This window comes from Mobula hypostoma, chromosome 3 (assembly GCF_963921235.1).
Source record: "Mobula hypostoma chromosome 3, sMobHyp1.1, whole genome shotgun sequence".
Taxonomy (NCBI): Eukaryota; Metazoa; Chordata; class Chondrichthyes; order Myliobatiformes; family Myliobatidae; genus Mobula; species Mobula hypostoma.
Genome location: NC_086099.1, coordinates 111311873 through 111328213, shown reverse-complemented (window position 1 = coordinate 111328213; position 16341 = coordinate 111311873). Strand labels below are relative to the sequence as shown.

Here is a 16341-nt window from a genome sequence, read left to right as displayed (position 1 = left end):
GGGAGAGGGAGAGGGAGCAGGAGAGAGAGAGAGAGAGAATATAAAAGGAGCAGATTCAGGTAAGGCCAGTCTTTTTCTCTGGACAGGGCGGTAAAGTGTTGGCATCAGAGCCCTATTTCATGTGGAAATGAAAGGAAGGTAGGTTGAAAAGGAGCAACCATTGCTGGAGTGTGCCAGTGATTGGCTTAACAGGCTTCAGAGAGAACAGGTGCAGGCACAGTTAAGAAGAGGTAAGGCCTTTTTTTGTAGAGAGCAGTCAGGATGGAATGCTGTTCCTTTCGGATGTGGGAATTCAGGATACCTGACGGTTTCCCTCATGACTACATCTGAGGGAAGTGCACCCAACTTCAGTGCCTGACTGACCGGGTCAAGGAGTTGAAGCTGGAGTTGAATGTACTCAAGATCATACATGAGCCTGAAGATATTACAGATGAGCCCTTTGAAGAGGTGGTCACAGCCAGAGTACAGGCTTCGGACAGTGGATGGGTGACCAACAGTAGAGGTGAGAGCATTAGGAAGTCAGTGCAGGGTTCCCCGGTGGCCATAATCCTTAACTCTTGGGATACAGCTGGAGGGTGGGGAGGGGAACGACACACCGGGGCACAGCAGCAGCAGCCAGGCTGATGGAACTGTGGCCGGTTCTGCGGCTCAGCAGGGAAGGGTAAAGTCAAGCAGAGTGGTAGTTACAGGGGACTCGATAGTTAGGAGGAAAGAAAGGAGATTCTGTGGCCACAAAAGAGACACCAGGATGGCATGTTGCCTCGTGGGTGCTACGGTCCAGGGTGTGTCAAAGCAGCTGTGGATGGAGTTAGTCCCATCTTAGGTGCCAGCCTCAGTAGAATACAAGGCATCTTCAAGGAGTGGTGCCTCAGAAAGGCGGCATCCAATATTAAGGACCCTCATCACCCGGGCATGCCTTCTTCTCATTGTTACCATCAGGAAGGAGGTACAAAAGCCAGCAGGCACACTCTCAGCAATTCAGGAACAGCTTCTTCCCCTCTGGCATCCAATTCCTAAATGGACATTGAACCCAAGAACACCATCTCACTTTTTTTTATTATTGGTTTTTGCATTATTTTTAAATAATTATTTAATGTACATTAATATACTTACTGTAATTGATTTACTTTTTTTTCTATCCTATCATGTATGGCATTGTACTCCTGCCACTAAGTTAACAAATTTCATGACATATGCCAGTGATATTAAACCTGATTCTAAATTCTGAATATTCTCAAGGGGGAGGGGGAACAACAGAGGTTGTAATGCATATTGGCACCTATGTCCTAGGCAGAAAAGGGGAAGAGGTCCAATGCAGTGAATATACAGAGTTAGGGAAGAGGCTGACGAAAAGGACCTCCAAGGTAGTAATCCCCAGATTACTCCTGGTACCGCAGAATAGGGATGATAGGATTCATAAATGAATGGCTGAGGGCATGGTGCAGGGGACAGGGTTTCAAGTCCTTAGATCATTGGAACTTTTTTTGGGGAAGGAGTGATATGTACAAGAGGGACTGGTTGCACCTGAACTGGAAGGGAATCAATATCCTAGCCGGGACGTTTGCTTATGCTACTTGGAAGAGTTTAAACTAGTTGTGCAGGGGGCTAGGAACCAGAGCACCAGATCAGTAAGGGAAGGGTTGGACCAGAAGGTAGATGTGTCAGATAGTTTGAAGTGTGTGTATCTTAATGCTTTGAGTGTTATGGGTAAGGGTGATGAACTTAGAGCGTGGATCAGTACATGGAACTAATGTTGTAGCCATTATTGAAATCTGATTGAGAGAGGTGCAGGAATGGCTGATTAATATACCAGGTTTTCAAAGTTTTAGAAAAGGTAGGGGAGGAGGGAAAAGGTGGGGGGGGGTGGGAGTTGTACGACTAATCAGGGACAATATTATAGCTGTACTCAGGGGAGACATTAGACACAGAGGGATTAGACACACCATTTGGGTGGAACTCAGGAATAGGAAGGGTGCAATCACACTGATGTGATTGTACTCCAGACCCCCTAATAACCACCGGGACATTGAGGAACAGATATGCAATCAGTTTAAGGAAACATGTAAAAATAATAGGGTTGTTGTCATGGGGGATTTCAACTTCCACAATATAAACTGGGACCATCTTAGTGCAAGGGGTTTAGATAGGGCAGAATTTGTTAAGAAAGGTTTCTTAAATCAATACATGGATGGTCTAATGAAAGCAAGAGCTGTACTGCACCTGGTGTTGGGTAATGGGCCTAGCCAGGTGACTGACCTTTCAGTCGGTGAATAGTTAAGGCATAGTGACCACAACTCCTTAACTGTCAGGATAGCTATAAGGATAGGTATGGTCCTTGTGGTAAAGTCATCAACTGGAGTAAGGCAAATTCCAAGGACATTAGGCAGGAACTAAGAAGAGTTAACTTGTAACACCTTTTACCTGGCAAGACCACATCAGACAAGTGGAGAGTGTTCAAAGATCAATTGCACAGAGTACAGGAAAGGTATGTTCCTGTTCGAAGGAAGGGCAGAGTTGGAAAGATAAGAGAGACTTAAGTGTCCTGAGAAGTGATGAATTTAGTCTAGAAGAAAAGTTTGTAAAGCTTCAGATGTTAGGCTCAAGCAAAGCAAATGAGTATAAAGAAGCCAGAAAAGAATGAAAGGGAATTAAGAAAGCCACGAGGGGCTGTGAAAAGTCCCTGCCAAATAGGATGAAGTTGAATCCCAAGGCATCAAGAGAAAGAAGATAACTGGGGAGAAGGGGGGACCACTCAAGCATAAAAGAGGGAATATTTGCTTAGATGTGGAGAATATGTGTGAGGTACTTAGTGAGTACTTCAGTTCAAAGAAAAGGAATTGGAGGACCAGGAGATCAGTGCTGACTGTATAAATATACTAGTGCATTTAGAGGTCAAGGAGAGGGAAGTGTTGGGCATCTTAATGAGTGTTAAGGTGGTTAAGTCTCCAAGGCCTGATGGGATTTACCCCAGGTTATTGAAGAAGGCAAGATGTGAGACTGCTGGGGCCTTGACCAGTATCTTCATATCCTCTCTAGGCAGAGGCAAGGTCTCAGATGACTGGCGAGTAGCTAATGTTGTACCTATTTAAGAAAGGAACATATCACGGTCCGGTCCGTGAAATCCATATTCCGGTTCACAGTCCGGTCCATGGACTCCGGACTCCGGGTCTTCTGGCTGTCCCTTGTTTCAGTTGGGCTTAATCATAGGCACCTGATTCTCGTCTTGGGGCTGGGAATATAAGTGGCCCTGGGGTTGCATGTGGTTGCTGTTTGTTTGGTAGAAAAATTCAAGTTCAGATTGGATCAGAATTATCAAAACAGTACATAGTAGAAAATGGCACACCTCAAGGTAGTGTGATTAGCCTGTTACTTTTCATCATTATGATCAATGATGTCTTCACAAAGGTACCAGTGGATATAGGTAGGTCACTGTTTGCGGATGATGGGGCCTTGTGGAAAAGAGGCAGGAACATGGACCATATAATCAGGAAACTACAAGAAGCAATTGATGAAGTGGTGGAGTGGGGTTATGATTGGGGATGTAGATTTTCAGTAGATAAAACTCAAACTGTATTTTTTACCAGGAAAAGGGTTGAGGTAGGGAAGAAGTTAAGGATGTATGGGGTTGAATTAGAAAGGGTTGCATCATTTAAATTTCTGGGAGTTATATTTGATTCATGATTAACATGGACAGACCATATCAGGAAAGTTGAGGAGAAATGTGAAAAGGTAATAAATGTGATGAGATGTTTGACTGGTAGGGAATGGGGAGCAAGTTGTTCAGCTTTGAAGAGAATGTATGTGGCTTTAGTAAGATCTGTATTGGATTATGGAAATATAGTATATGGATCAGCAGCTAGGTCTCTTATAAGGAAACTGGATGTGATTCAGGCTCAGGCCTTGAGAGTGTGCAGTGGGGCTTTTAAAACGTCACCAGTGTCAGCCCCACGGGTAGAAATGGGAATAATGCCTTTGGAACTAAGAAGGATGCAACTGATGGCAAACTACTGGGCTAACTTGCAGGGACACAATGATTCTCACCCTACTAAAGGAGTGTTGCAGGAATGCTGGGAAAATGGGAGGTTTCAGAGGGATACCTTTAGTCGGGTAGGGAATGATATCGCAAAAGAATGTGGAGTATTTGATCTGAGGATAAGTCCTTCAGTAGTTTATCCAGTTGTAGCTCCATGGAAGCTTGTATGGCCTGACATAGACTGGCATTTGTTAGAGGTAAAAAGGAAAGAAAGATATAAAACAGATTTGGTAAATACATTTAACTGTCATGTGATGGAAAAGTATAGTGATTATACTCACATTTATACGGATGGTGCGAAGGAACCTGAAACAGGAGTGACAGGGTTTGGGCTGGTTATACCAGCAAAAGAAATTGGAATCAGCAGAAGAACATCTAATAAGTTAGGGGTGTTTACAGTGGAGATGCTGGCAGTGTTGGTTGCGTTGCAATGGGTGCAGAAAGCCAGACAAGCCAAAGCATTGATATGTTCAGATTCATCCTCAGTTCTAGCAAGTTTAAGGTCTTTTCACACAAACAGTCGGCAAGATGTACTTTATGAAGTCCTTCAGTTAGTTACAAGAATTGCAAATCAGGGAGGTCAGGTAAAATTTCTATGGGTTCCAGCACATGTAGGGGTGAAGGGGAATGAGAGGGTGGATGAGTTGGCAAAGAGGGTGTTAAAGAAAGAAAATGTGGAAATGCACATTAGTATCAGTAAAGCAGAGGTTAAGTGTGTCATCTGTGATAAAGTCAACCGAATGTGGCAAGAAAGATGGGACAGGGAGGGGAAAGGGAGGCATTTATATCAAATACAAAAGAGTGTTGCAGGTACTAGGGTAGGTAATGGAAACAGAAGAGAGGAAATTGTGTGGACTAGGTTAAGGCTGGGGCATTGTGCATTAAACAAAACATTGAAAATGATAGAGAAACACCAGACAGGATTGTGTGAGGAATGTCAGGAAGAGGAGTCAGTAAAACATGTAGTTTTGTGTTGCATGAAGTATGGGATACAGAGAGAGATGATGAGAAATAAATTAAGGGAGTTGGGGATGCAGGAATTCACATTAAAAGGGTTGCTGGGCATGGGTGAGAGAGCACAAGTCCGGGTATTTTTAGCGTTTTTAAGGGGTACAGGGGTTTTTTTATAGAATACGACGAATAAACAGGAATAGGATACTAGGATGGTCAAAGATGGGAGGGTGAAGTGTAGGTTTGTGTATATATATATATATATATATATATATATATATGTGTGTGTGCGCGCGCGATTGGGTGAGGGGATTTAGAATGTATGTCTAGTGCACATTCTGGAGCAGAGGGTGGCGGTAATGCACCATTAAGCTGGATGCCAACCGCCGTAAAGCAAGATACAGACAGTGTGGTTGCTGGTTTGTCTTGTCAGTATTCTGTCCTTGCCTCTGTGGGGTAAGTCAGGCTGTCTTTGCTGTTACTCTGTGGTTGGATCTGCCCCTTCCTGTCCTTGCCTCCACTGGTAAGCCAGGCTGTCTTTGCTGTTACCCTGAGGCTGGACTGTTTTCCCCCCTCTTCCACCCCCCCACCCCCCGGAGCCTTGCCTGCAACCTTGTTAAGTTCTACCATTGGAGTGAGACTGGAGCCTTGCTGTATCAAGATAAGGAACTGTCTATTGTTGAGTTGGAACTGTCTCGGTGTCCATGCCTTTGCTAGGTAGGTCTGGCTGTTTGCTGCTACCTAATGTTGGGAACCATCCTGTCATGTTCAGCAGTCTGTGTAGAGCCCTGGCCCCAAGTCCTGTTCCCAAGAGGGGTCCTGGCTCTCTGTTCTGTGTATGAGTCCTGGCCCTAAGTCCTGTTCCCAAGGAGGGGTACTGGCTCTGTGTTTCTGTCTCTCAAGTCTAAGGCTCTGTGTTCCTATGCTCTAGACTAAGGCTCCATGTTCCTGTCCTCCCCAAGACCTAGGCTCTGTATTCTGTGTTCCTGTTGTCCCAAGACCAAGGCTCAGCTGTTCCTGTGTACCAAGTCAAGGCTTTGTGTTCTCGTCCTGTCCATGTGCTTCGTCCTGTGCTGGAGTCTCTTGTTCTGTCCTGTAGCCTCGCCTGGTCCTGTCTCCCAAGACCACATCATGTCTTCGCCTAGTTCCGGAGTCCGAGCCCGAGTCAAGACCCAGGTTCTGTGTCCTTGTCCAGTCTCTGGTTCGGAGTCCAAACCCAAGCCTTGTCCTGTCCATGCCTCTAAAAACCCAAGCCATGAAGAACCCAAGCAATGTCCAGTCCTGTAGCCATGTAGTGTCCTTGCCTAGTTCTGGGGTCTGAGTCGGAGTCAAGACCCAGGCTCCTAGTTCCCAGTTCCTGGTCCTGGTCCTGCTTGCCTAGCCGAAGTCTGTGTTCTTGTCCCAGCTCTCTAGTCAAGTCCTGTTCCTAGTACTTCAGTGTCTGTGTCTTGCATTTGGGTCTGCCACCAGTGCCCACCTTATGACAGAACAAGAGAAAATCCTGGGAACTACAGACCAGTGAATCTTGTACTAGTTCTAGGGAATTGCTGGAGAAAATTCTTAGGGATATGATACATCGTATGAGCATTTGAAAACAAATGGGTATATCAGGGAGAGTCATCACAGCTTTGTATGGGGCAGGTCGTGCCTTACCAACTTCATTGAGTTTTTTGACAAGGTGTCGAAAGAGGTAGGGCAGTGGATGTTATCTACATGGATTTTTGTTAGGAATTTGACAAAGTGCCTCATGGAAGGCTAATCGAGAAGATTGATGCATGGGGTCCGTGGTGAAATAGTGGTTTGGATTCAGAACTGGTTTGCGCATAGAATTTCGAAGGTAGTGGTTGAGGGGACTTATTTGAGCTGTAGGTCTGTAAATAGCAGAGCTCTGTAGGCATCTGTGCTGGGACCTCTGCTGTTTGTAATGCATATAAATGACCTGGATGATCATTTCCAGCATCCTGGTTTGGACAACTAAGTGTAAAGGCATAAATGAGGTGGACAGAGCCATGAAATAATATTGGTCATAACTACTAGTAAGAAGGTGACCCAGGTAGGTCGGGTGACCTTGTGCCAATGGGATGGAGATCCAGTGGTTCAATTGTTGTGGAACAGTATAAGACTCGAGAGCTCCAAATACGCAGGAGCGATAACTTTAAAAGCAGCCAGAGACTAAACATCGCGGATAAGGAGGACTCCACGGACACGTGGAGATCGGGACCATGATGAATGCCTGGCCAGCATGGGCTCCTTTCCCAGGTAATATTTTTTCTCTTCATTGACTGTTCATGGAGTGTCGGGTTCGAGTGGGAACACACAAGTAGATTGAACCCACGTTTTCTAGTTGAAATAATAAAAGTTACTTGTCCGTAAATACAGATTCTCTGTGCCTCACTGTACTACAAGAGGTGATTCTTGCAACAAGACCCGCTGACGAGACCTGCACCTCAGTCATCTCCGAGGCTGAGGTACACAGAACATTCCAATGTGCTAACAGCCACCAGGGTTGGATGGCACCCCAGAGTGCATCCTCACAACTACAAACCAGCAGTCCTTACACAACTCGTGTATATCCCCCCCCCGCCCCACCACAGCTGCAATCTTCCTGTAGTGCAGTGACCAGAACTGTCCTAGTTATCCAATCCATGCTCATCTCTCTGTACTTCAGTCAATATTTATAAAATGATAGTCTATGGAATTTCAGTCAGGATGACATAAGTAGATTGTGCCTTGAATTGTGTGGAAAGGAAATTTTAAAAGTATTAAGGGAATGGTTAAGAGAAGTATTAAGAGAAACAGTTTGTTTGGAAATGCAGCTTAAAAAGCACAAGAAACATTCATACCAATATTGGGATGCTTTAACAGTCGACAAATGCGAGCCTCTCTCTCCAACTTCTGGTGATCTGTAATAAGAGAAAAACAAGTTACAAACAAGAGAAAATCTGCAGATGCTGGAAATCTAACAAGCTAACTTAAATTCATGTAAAGCATGATTCCCTGCAATGTAGTGACTAAAATAAAATTTGGAAAGAAAATCCAATAAATAATATGGTTCAAACTTTTCTGAACTTTTCTCAGTCATGACTAACAAGTCACAAATCTAATATTGCTTTACTTTCATAAATGAATGTAATTTCCTGACATATCTTTATTAATCAAAAAGAATAAAGGAGGAAATGTGCAAAATCCCCAAAGATTCCTCCAGCTAGAACATATCCTTTCTGACAAATATGTACTTCACAGTGCATAATAATGCAAAATTTCATGTTAGCAGTGCAATCCAACACTAAATGAGGGTTATGGGCTGAGTGCAGGTTGGTGGGACTAGGTGAGAGTAAGAGTTCGGCACGGACTAGAAGGGCCGAGATATCCTGTTTCCGTGCTGTAATTGTTATATGATTAGATATGCACCAAACAAACTGCTGGAACTCAGGTCAAATAGCACCTGTAGAGGTAAAGGGATCTTCAGGTGTTGCATCTGCACCTTCTCGGCTCAGCAGTTTCTTAATTATAAAAGAAAATCAATCCATATACTTTTGAAGATGCACTCAAAGCTAGATCCTGCAGAGTACAGCTAAGACCTATGGGCATTATTATGCATGCATACAGTTAACAAATCTTCACAAAATGTCAAATTGTTTTACAATGGTAAGAATTAAATCCAAAGACCAAATACATACACTATGATAAAGTCATCAACAAAGAGCCCACAGTACACCTGAAGTTCGGTGCAAGTGTGTGCACTTCCACTCATGCACATCCAACGATGCACCAAATTTATGGATCAAGTCTAGTCTCCAATCATCATGGGTCTCCTTGCTAATTGACCAAGATCTTGCATGTGAAGATTGGTAGCAATTAGAATGCAATGGCTGAAACATTTAAAAAAATCATGCAGATTCATCTTCTGAATTCAAGGATGCAAGGCATCTTCAACACAGATATTACATCAACATGCCCAACTATTTGGACTCTGCTTTCTTTTTCAGAAGTACTTATCAAGTGGAACTTAAAAGATTCTGAAGGATAATGATAGGGTGGATGCAAAGAGGATGTTTCCTCCTGTGAGAAAATCAAAAACTAGGTGCCACCATCTCAAAATATGGACTTGCCCAATTAAGTCAGAGCTGAGAAAAAATATTTTTCTCTCTTCAAAGCTTACAATTACCTTTCTCAAAGCTTAGAGGAAGCAGAATCTTTCTTGAGGCAAATTTATGATAAACGTAGGTAAAATGTTGCACAAAGAAGTCAGTAATGCAAAATTAAGGTTGCAATCACATTAGTCACAATCTTGTTCCTAATTGCTCTTTGTCACTTGACATATCGAGAGAGCTGTGAATCTTGAAGCAGATGTAATTGCAACATTTAAGAGGGATCAGGGTAGATTCATGGAAGGGGGGGTTGGAGGGTTATAGGATGAGGTAAGCTACTGGGAATAGCAGAGAGGATGCTATGGTCAGCATAGACCAGTTGGGCCAAAGGATCTGTTTCTATGCTGTATTACTCTCTATCATTCCAAGAGAGGATTAAATTTGAAACCTTTTCTCCTTGCCTGCCCATCGCCTCCCTCTAGTGCTCCTTCTCCTTTTTTCTTTCTTCCATGGCTCTCTATCTCTTTTACCTATTTACTTCTGAGCTCATTACTTCATCCTTCCCCCTACAGGTTTCACCTATCACCTGGCGTTTCTCTCCCCCTACTTTTAAAATCTACCCCTCAACTTTTTTTCTCCAGTCCAGCTGAAGGGTGTTGGCCCAAAAGTTGGTTTAGCATGTCATCCAAATGTTTCATCACATCAGTGCATGAGGTAGTTGTAACTCCCTGGTAAAGGTTTCACTGCTAACGTAATGGTTTTTCTGCAGAAGCAGTGTTTGGATTATGGTTAGAGATAACGGGTGCTTCTGAATTGGAGCCATCCAATCCTGGGAGCGGCTTTTTTCATTTGTAAGCTTGACACCAGTGTGAATAGTCATACTTTATTGATCCTGGGGGAAAAATTAGTTAATGGGGTCTTTGTTCAGTGGGAGGTGAAGAGAGAAGACTCTGGAGAGAACTAGTCATAGGATTCGACCCAGTGGGGACTGTGATTCGATGGAGCAAGGTGCAGAAGTCTGCTGAGGATTGGTGAATATAACTTTTCAAAGAGTTGAGCTCCAACTTGTGCACATTTGACTATTGAATTAGAAACATAGAAAACCTACAAGATAATACAGGCCCTTCAGCCCACAAAGCTGTGCTGAACATACCTTAGAACTACCTAGGCTTTACACATAGCCCTCTATTTTTCTCAGCCATCCAGGAGTCTCTTAAAAGACCCTACGGTTTCCGCCTCCAACACCATTGCCGGCAACCTATTCCATGCACTCACCACACTCGGCGTTTTTATATATATAAAAAAACAACTTACCCCTGACATCTCCTCTGTATCTACTTCCGAGCACCTTAAAACCGTGCCCTCTCATGCTAGCCATTTCAGCCCTGGGAAAAAGCCTCTGACTATCCACATGATCAATGCCTCTCATCATCTTATACACCTCTATCAGGTCACCTCTCATCCTCTGTCACTCCAAGGAGAAAAGGACAAGTTCACTCAACCTATTCTCAAGACATGCTCCCCAATCCAGGCAACATCCTTGTAAATCTCCTCTGCACCCTTTCTATGGTTTCGACATCCTTCCTGTAGTGAGGCGACCAGAATTGAGCACAGTGCTCCAAATGGGGTCTGACCATGGTCCTATACAGCTGCAACATTACCTCTCGGCTCTTAAACTCAATCCCACAATTGATGAAGGCCAATGCACCATATGCCACCTCAACCACAGAGTCAACCTGGGTAGAAGCTTTGATTGTCCTATGGACTTGGACCCCAAGTTCCCTCTGATCCTCCACACTGCCAAGAGTCTTACCATTAATACCATATTCTGCCCTCATATTTGAATTATAATGGGACCTTTTTTGTTTTTTACTTTCTTTTCTTTTCTAGCCTTTTAGTTAAGTTGACATTCATAAATATAATTCCTGTAATCTTATGCAGAGTGCTATCGTTTTTTTCTTGGCACCGAGTGGTAACAGGGTTATAAATTACACGCACGCACACAAACTGTGGATTGGGTGGAAAAAGTGTCTCAATTTCACAGATTTGGCCACACCAGAGTGTATTTCCTAGACTTACCCAGCCCAAGAAAACTGGGGTTTCATAGTACGAGGGAAAAACAATAACAATGTAAAATAAAGTGTTAGTTACAGTGCAGACACAAAATAAGGTGCAAGTTTACAAGTGTGATGGGATCCTAAGTTTCATTCTTTATGGACTATGCATCTAAGAGAGGGGGGGGAGAGAGAGAGAGAGAGAGACTGAATACAGTGTTATGAAAAGCAGTTGTCTTCTACTGCTAACTGTCTGAGTTGCTAGAGAGAGAGAGGAGTTACATGATGGACAGCTGGTGTTCAGCATGTGTGTATTTAAGCAAGGTCAACTGTCTTTCTCGGAGACACACAGACACACAGTTCAGAGTTGAGATAGTTTCGATCATGGAAAGACACCAGTGAGTGGGGTTGCTGGTTTAAACTTTCAGTAGCCCAAAGGGGTGAGTTGAGATCGATCCAGAGTATTGAGAAACGACTCTCACAAGTTGCTGCAACTAGAAGAAGTCTGCAGAGAGGAGGGGAGAAGGAGGTTTGAAACAGAAGAAATCTAGTGCAAAGAGATCACTGTTTGGACTCGCTCCAAGTAGCCCGTAAGGGTGAGTTTGATTCCATTCGAATACAAACGTGTGATTGTCACGTAGTTAATCCACAGAAGTGCATTCTCTGGTGAGGGGAGACCTTGGTGAATACCACATGTGTATTTACCCTTCTCTGGGTGTGATAGTTCACTGAAGAAGGCACCTCTGTGGCAAATCACTGTTGGAGTACTTCATATGTCGTGGAACTGGATAAGTGGCTATCACGTTGTGTGATTGGGGTAACCGTGTGGAATCTACGAGTGTGTCTACCCTCGCCTGGGTTGGTAGTTTTGCCTTGAAGATAGTCCCCTTTGTGATAAGCTACTGTTGGTGATAATCCATACATGGATTCCGTTTGAGTGTCCTGTGGCCACCACTTTGGGATGACCCGTAGCTTAATTTGGGTGTGGTATTGTTGTAACCACTGGTGAGAAAGGATATTCTGTGAAGATCACTGTCGGTGATATTTCGTGTGTGGATTTGAAGCTGATGGCGGAAGACCAAATGCACCTGTTCACTTGTTTTTTTTCCTATCATGGATTTCACCTTGGATTACAAATATCTCTCTCATAACAACAATAACACCACCATGCATTGAACTGAACTTTGTTACATTAGCATCGTACGACTTTAAATCTTGCCACCTGAGTTTGTTTGGAAATTATATTTACACACATATATTGGGATAACACTGCTAACTTTTGATTATCTTGTTTAATTTACTATATTAAGTATTTACTAATAAAGATAGTGTTTAACAGCAAAACCAGACTCCAGATGTGTTCTATTGCTGCTGATACTTTTACAGGGTTGCGTGTACATAACAACAAGGAAGTAGACCATGAGGTCAAAATCCCATTTTATCATACAGGGGGACTCTTTAATAGACTTGTAACATGATAGAAGCCCCTTTGAGCCTGGTGGTATGTCCTTTCAGGCTTTTATAGCTTGTGCTTGATGGGAGAGGGGAGAAGAGAACATATCCTGTAAAGCCGGGGGTGGGGGGGGGGGCGGTCTTTGATTATTTTGGCTACTTTACTGAGGCAGCAAGAAGTATAAACAAAGTTCAGCTAAGGGAGTCTGGTTTTCATGACATGCTGAGGTGTATCCATAACTTCTGCAGTCCTGGGCAGAGCAATGGCTGTACCAAGCCATGATGCATCCAGATAGAATGCTTTCTGTGGTGCTGTTTTCACATCCATCAAGATAGGTATGTATGAGGGCATCTTCATCTAAAACAGACCTGACAAATACAAATGAAACATGATAGGCAATGACCATTGATCATTGTTTTAGTGCCTTGAGAAAAGTTTCTGTCACTATGATATCTACATTTTTCACCTTCCATCATCAATCTCAATGGCTCTTCACACGGCCTTAGACCATCTGGACAACATAAGCACCTACGTCAGAATGCTGTTCATCGATTACAGCTCAGCATTCAATACCATCGTTCCCAAAATCCCAATTGAGAAGTTACAGAAGTTGGGCTTCTGTACCACTCTCTGCAATTGGATCCTCAGCTTCCTAACTGGAAGACCACAATCTGTGCAGATTGATGATAATATCTCCTCCTCACTGACAATCAACACTGGCACACCTCAAGTAGTGTGTACTTAGCTCACTACTCTGTTCTGTATATACACATGACTGTGTGGCTAGGCATGGCTCAAATACCATCTATAAATTTGCTGATGATACAACCATTCTTGGCAGAACCCAAGATGGAGATGAGAGGGTGTACAGGAGAGAGATATGCAACTAGTGGAATGGTGTCACAGCAACAACCTGGCACTCAACATCAGGAAAGAGCTGATTTTGGACTTCAGGAAGGGTAAGACGAAGGAACACATTCCAATCCTCATACAGGGATCAGAAGTGGAAAGAGTGAGCAGTTTCAAGTTCCTGGGTGTCAAGATCTCTGAGGAACTAACGTGCTCCCAACATATTGATGCAGTTATAAAGAAGGCAAGACAGTGGCTATACTTCATTTGGACTTTGAAGAGATTTGACATGTCAACAGATGCACTCAAACTTCTATAGTTGTACCGTGGAGTGCATCCTGACAGGCTGCATCACTGTCTGGTATGGAGGGGCGCGATCGCCTCTGATCTGGGCCGACATTTATGTGTTGGGTAGCACCTAATTAATTAGCTTGTTTACCACCTTGTCTGGCAGCTCATTCCACACTCCCACCACTCTCTGTGTGAAGAAGCCCCCCCCCCAATGTTCCCTTTAAACTTTTCCCCCCTCACCCTTAACCCATGTCCTCTGGTTTTTTTCTCCCCTTGCCTCAGTGGAAAAAGCCTGCTTGCAGTCACTCTATCTATACCCATCATAATTTTATATACAGGTGTCCCCCGCTTTTCGAACGTTTGCTTTACGAAACCTCACTGTTACCAAAGACCTACATTAGTACCCTGTTTTCGCTAACAGAAGGTGTTTTCACTGTTACGAAAAGAATCAGCGCACGATAAAAGGCAGCGTGCGCCCCAAGCAGCCGTTAGCAAGATGAGTTCTAAGGTATCGGGAAAGCCTAAAAGAGCTCGTAAGGATGTTGCACGTAGTGTAAAACTAGACATAATTAAGTGTTTTGATCGTGGTGTACGAAGTAAGGACAAAGTGAGTTTGGCTTGTGGAAATTGACGAAGATGATGTTGAAGAGGTTTTGGCATCCCATGACCAAGAACTGATAGATGAAGAGCTGATGCAATTGGAAGAAAAAAGGATAAAAATCGAAACCAAATTCATTAGCGAAATGAACGTGAAGCAACTATGTGAGATTTTCGCTGCAATGATAAAGTACGACTTTAATTTTGAAAGGGTACATAGGTTTAGGGGATATTTGCAGGATGGTTTGATTGCTTACAAAGAACTGTATGATAGAAAAATGCGCGAGGCTCAGCAGTCAAGCAAGCCTTCCACATCAGCCACAGCAGACAACGAACCTCGACCTTCGACATCGAGGCGGGCAGACATAGGAGAAGATGAGCTGCCTGCTCTAATGGAAACAGACGACAATGAGATGACAGCCCAGTGTCCCACCACTCCAACCCCCGGGCCACGGACAGATACCGATTCGATGAGAATGCAGCGGTAGTCGGGAGGCACACAGCACATCTTTAAGAAAAAAGCTGAAATAAACATGCTATTTAATTAGGTGCAATCGGCAATTACATCTGATCTGGGCTGACAATTACGTGTCGGGCGGTACCTAATTAATTAGCATGTTTATTTTGGCTTTTTTCTTAAGGATGTGCTGGGTGCGTCCGGGCTACCGTTGTACCCCTGCATGTTTCATGAATTGGTATCGGTTCGCTGCCCGGAGGGTGGGGGACGCTGCACCACCCAAACTCCAAAGACTCAGTCTAACACACCATCAGCAGTGTGCTCAGCGCTGTCCCAATTCTGGTTAGTGATACTACACTATACATACATTATTTCTACTTTATATCAGCTGTGTATTTTTACGTGTTATTTGGTATGATTTGGCAGCTTCATAGCTTAAAGGTTACTGGAGAGAGTCTTTCTGCCAACAGCGCTTGCGTGAGATTTTCGCTACAGAACAGTGCCGGCAATGATTGTGGAAAAGTATTCCTACTTTATATAGGCTGTGTATTTATCATATCATTCCTGCTTTTACTATATGTTACTGTTATTTTAGGTTTTGTGTTATTTGGTATAATTTGGTAGGTTATTTTTGGGTCTGCGAACGCTCACAAAATTTTCCCATAGAAATAAACAGTAATTGCTGCTTCGCTTTACGACATCTTGGCTTATGAACCATTTCATAGGAACGCTCTACCTTTGGATGGCGGGGGAAATCTGTACCTCTATCAAATCTCCCCTCATTCTTCTACGCTCCAGGGAATAAAGTCCTAACTTATTCAACCTTTCTCTGTAACTCACATTTTCAAGTCCTGGTAACATCCTTGTAAACCTTCTCTGCACTCTTTCAACCTTATTAATATCCTTCCTGTAACTTGGTGACCAAAACTGAACACAATACTCGAGATTCGGCCTCACCAATGCCTTATACAACCTCATCATAACATTCTAGCTCTTACACTCAATACTTTGATTAATAAAGACCAATGTACCAAAAGCTCCCTTTACGACCCTATCTACCTGTAACGCCACTTTTAGGGAACTTTGTATCTGTATTCCCAGATCCCTCTGTTCTACTGCACTCCTCAGTGCCTTACCATTTACCCTGTATGTTCTACCTTCTACCTTGGTTTGTCTTTCCAAAGTGCAATACCTCACACTAGTCTATATTAAACTCCATCTGCCATTTTGCAGCCCATTTTTCCAACTGGTCCAAGTCCCTCTGCAAGCTTTGAAAACCTTCCTCACTGTCCACTACACCTCCAATCTTTGTATCATCAGCAAATTTGCTGATCCAATTTACCACATTATCATCCAGATCATTGATATAGATGACAAATCGCAATGGACCCAGCACTGATCTCTGTGGCACACCACTAGTCACAGGCCTCCACTCTGAGAAGTAATTCTCTACTACCACTCGTTAGCTTCTTCCATTGAGCCAATGTCTAATCCAATTTACCACCTCTCCATGTATACCTAGCAACTGAATTTTCCTAACTAACCTCCCATGCGGGACCTTGTCA

The 16341-nt window shown here is 43.5% G+C and overlaps 1 protein-coding gene across 15 annotated transcripts in view; it reads right to left on the bottom strand.

Annotated features, from left to right (window-relative positions):
• Window positions 1-16341, bottom strand: part of LOC134344192 (calcium/calmodulin-dependent protein kinase type II delta chain) — a 586032-nt gene that overhangs the window by 487234 nt on the left and 82457 nt on the right. For all 15 annotated transcript variants that reach the window (XM_063043584.1, XM_063043590.1, XM_063043588.1 and 12 more), the window contains exon 3: window positions 7828-7887. In XM_063043584.1, coding sequence (XP_062899654.1) covers window positions 7828-7887 — 60 coding nt within the window. The remainder of the gene's footprint in view (window positions 1-7827; window positions 7888-16341) is intronic.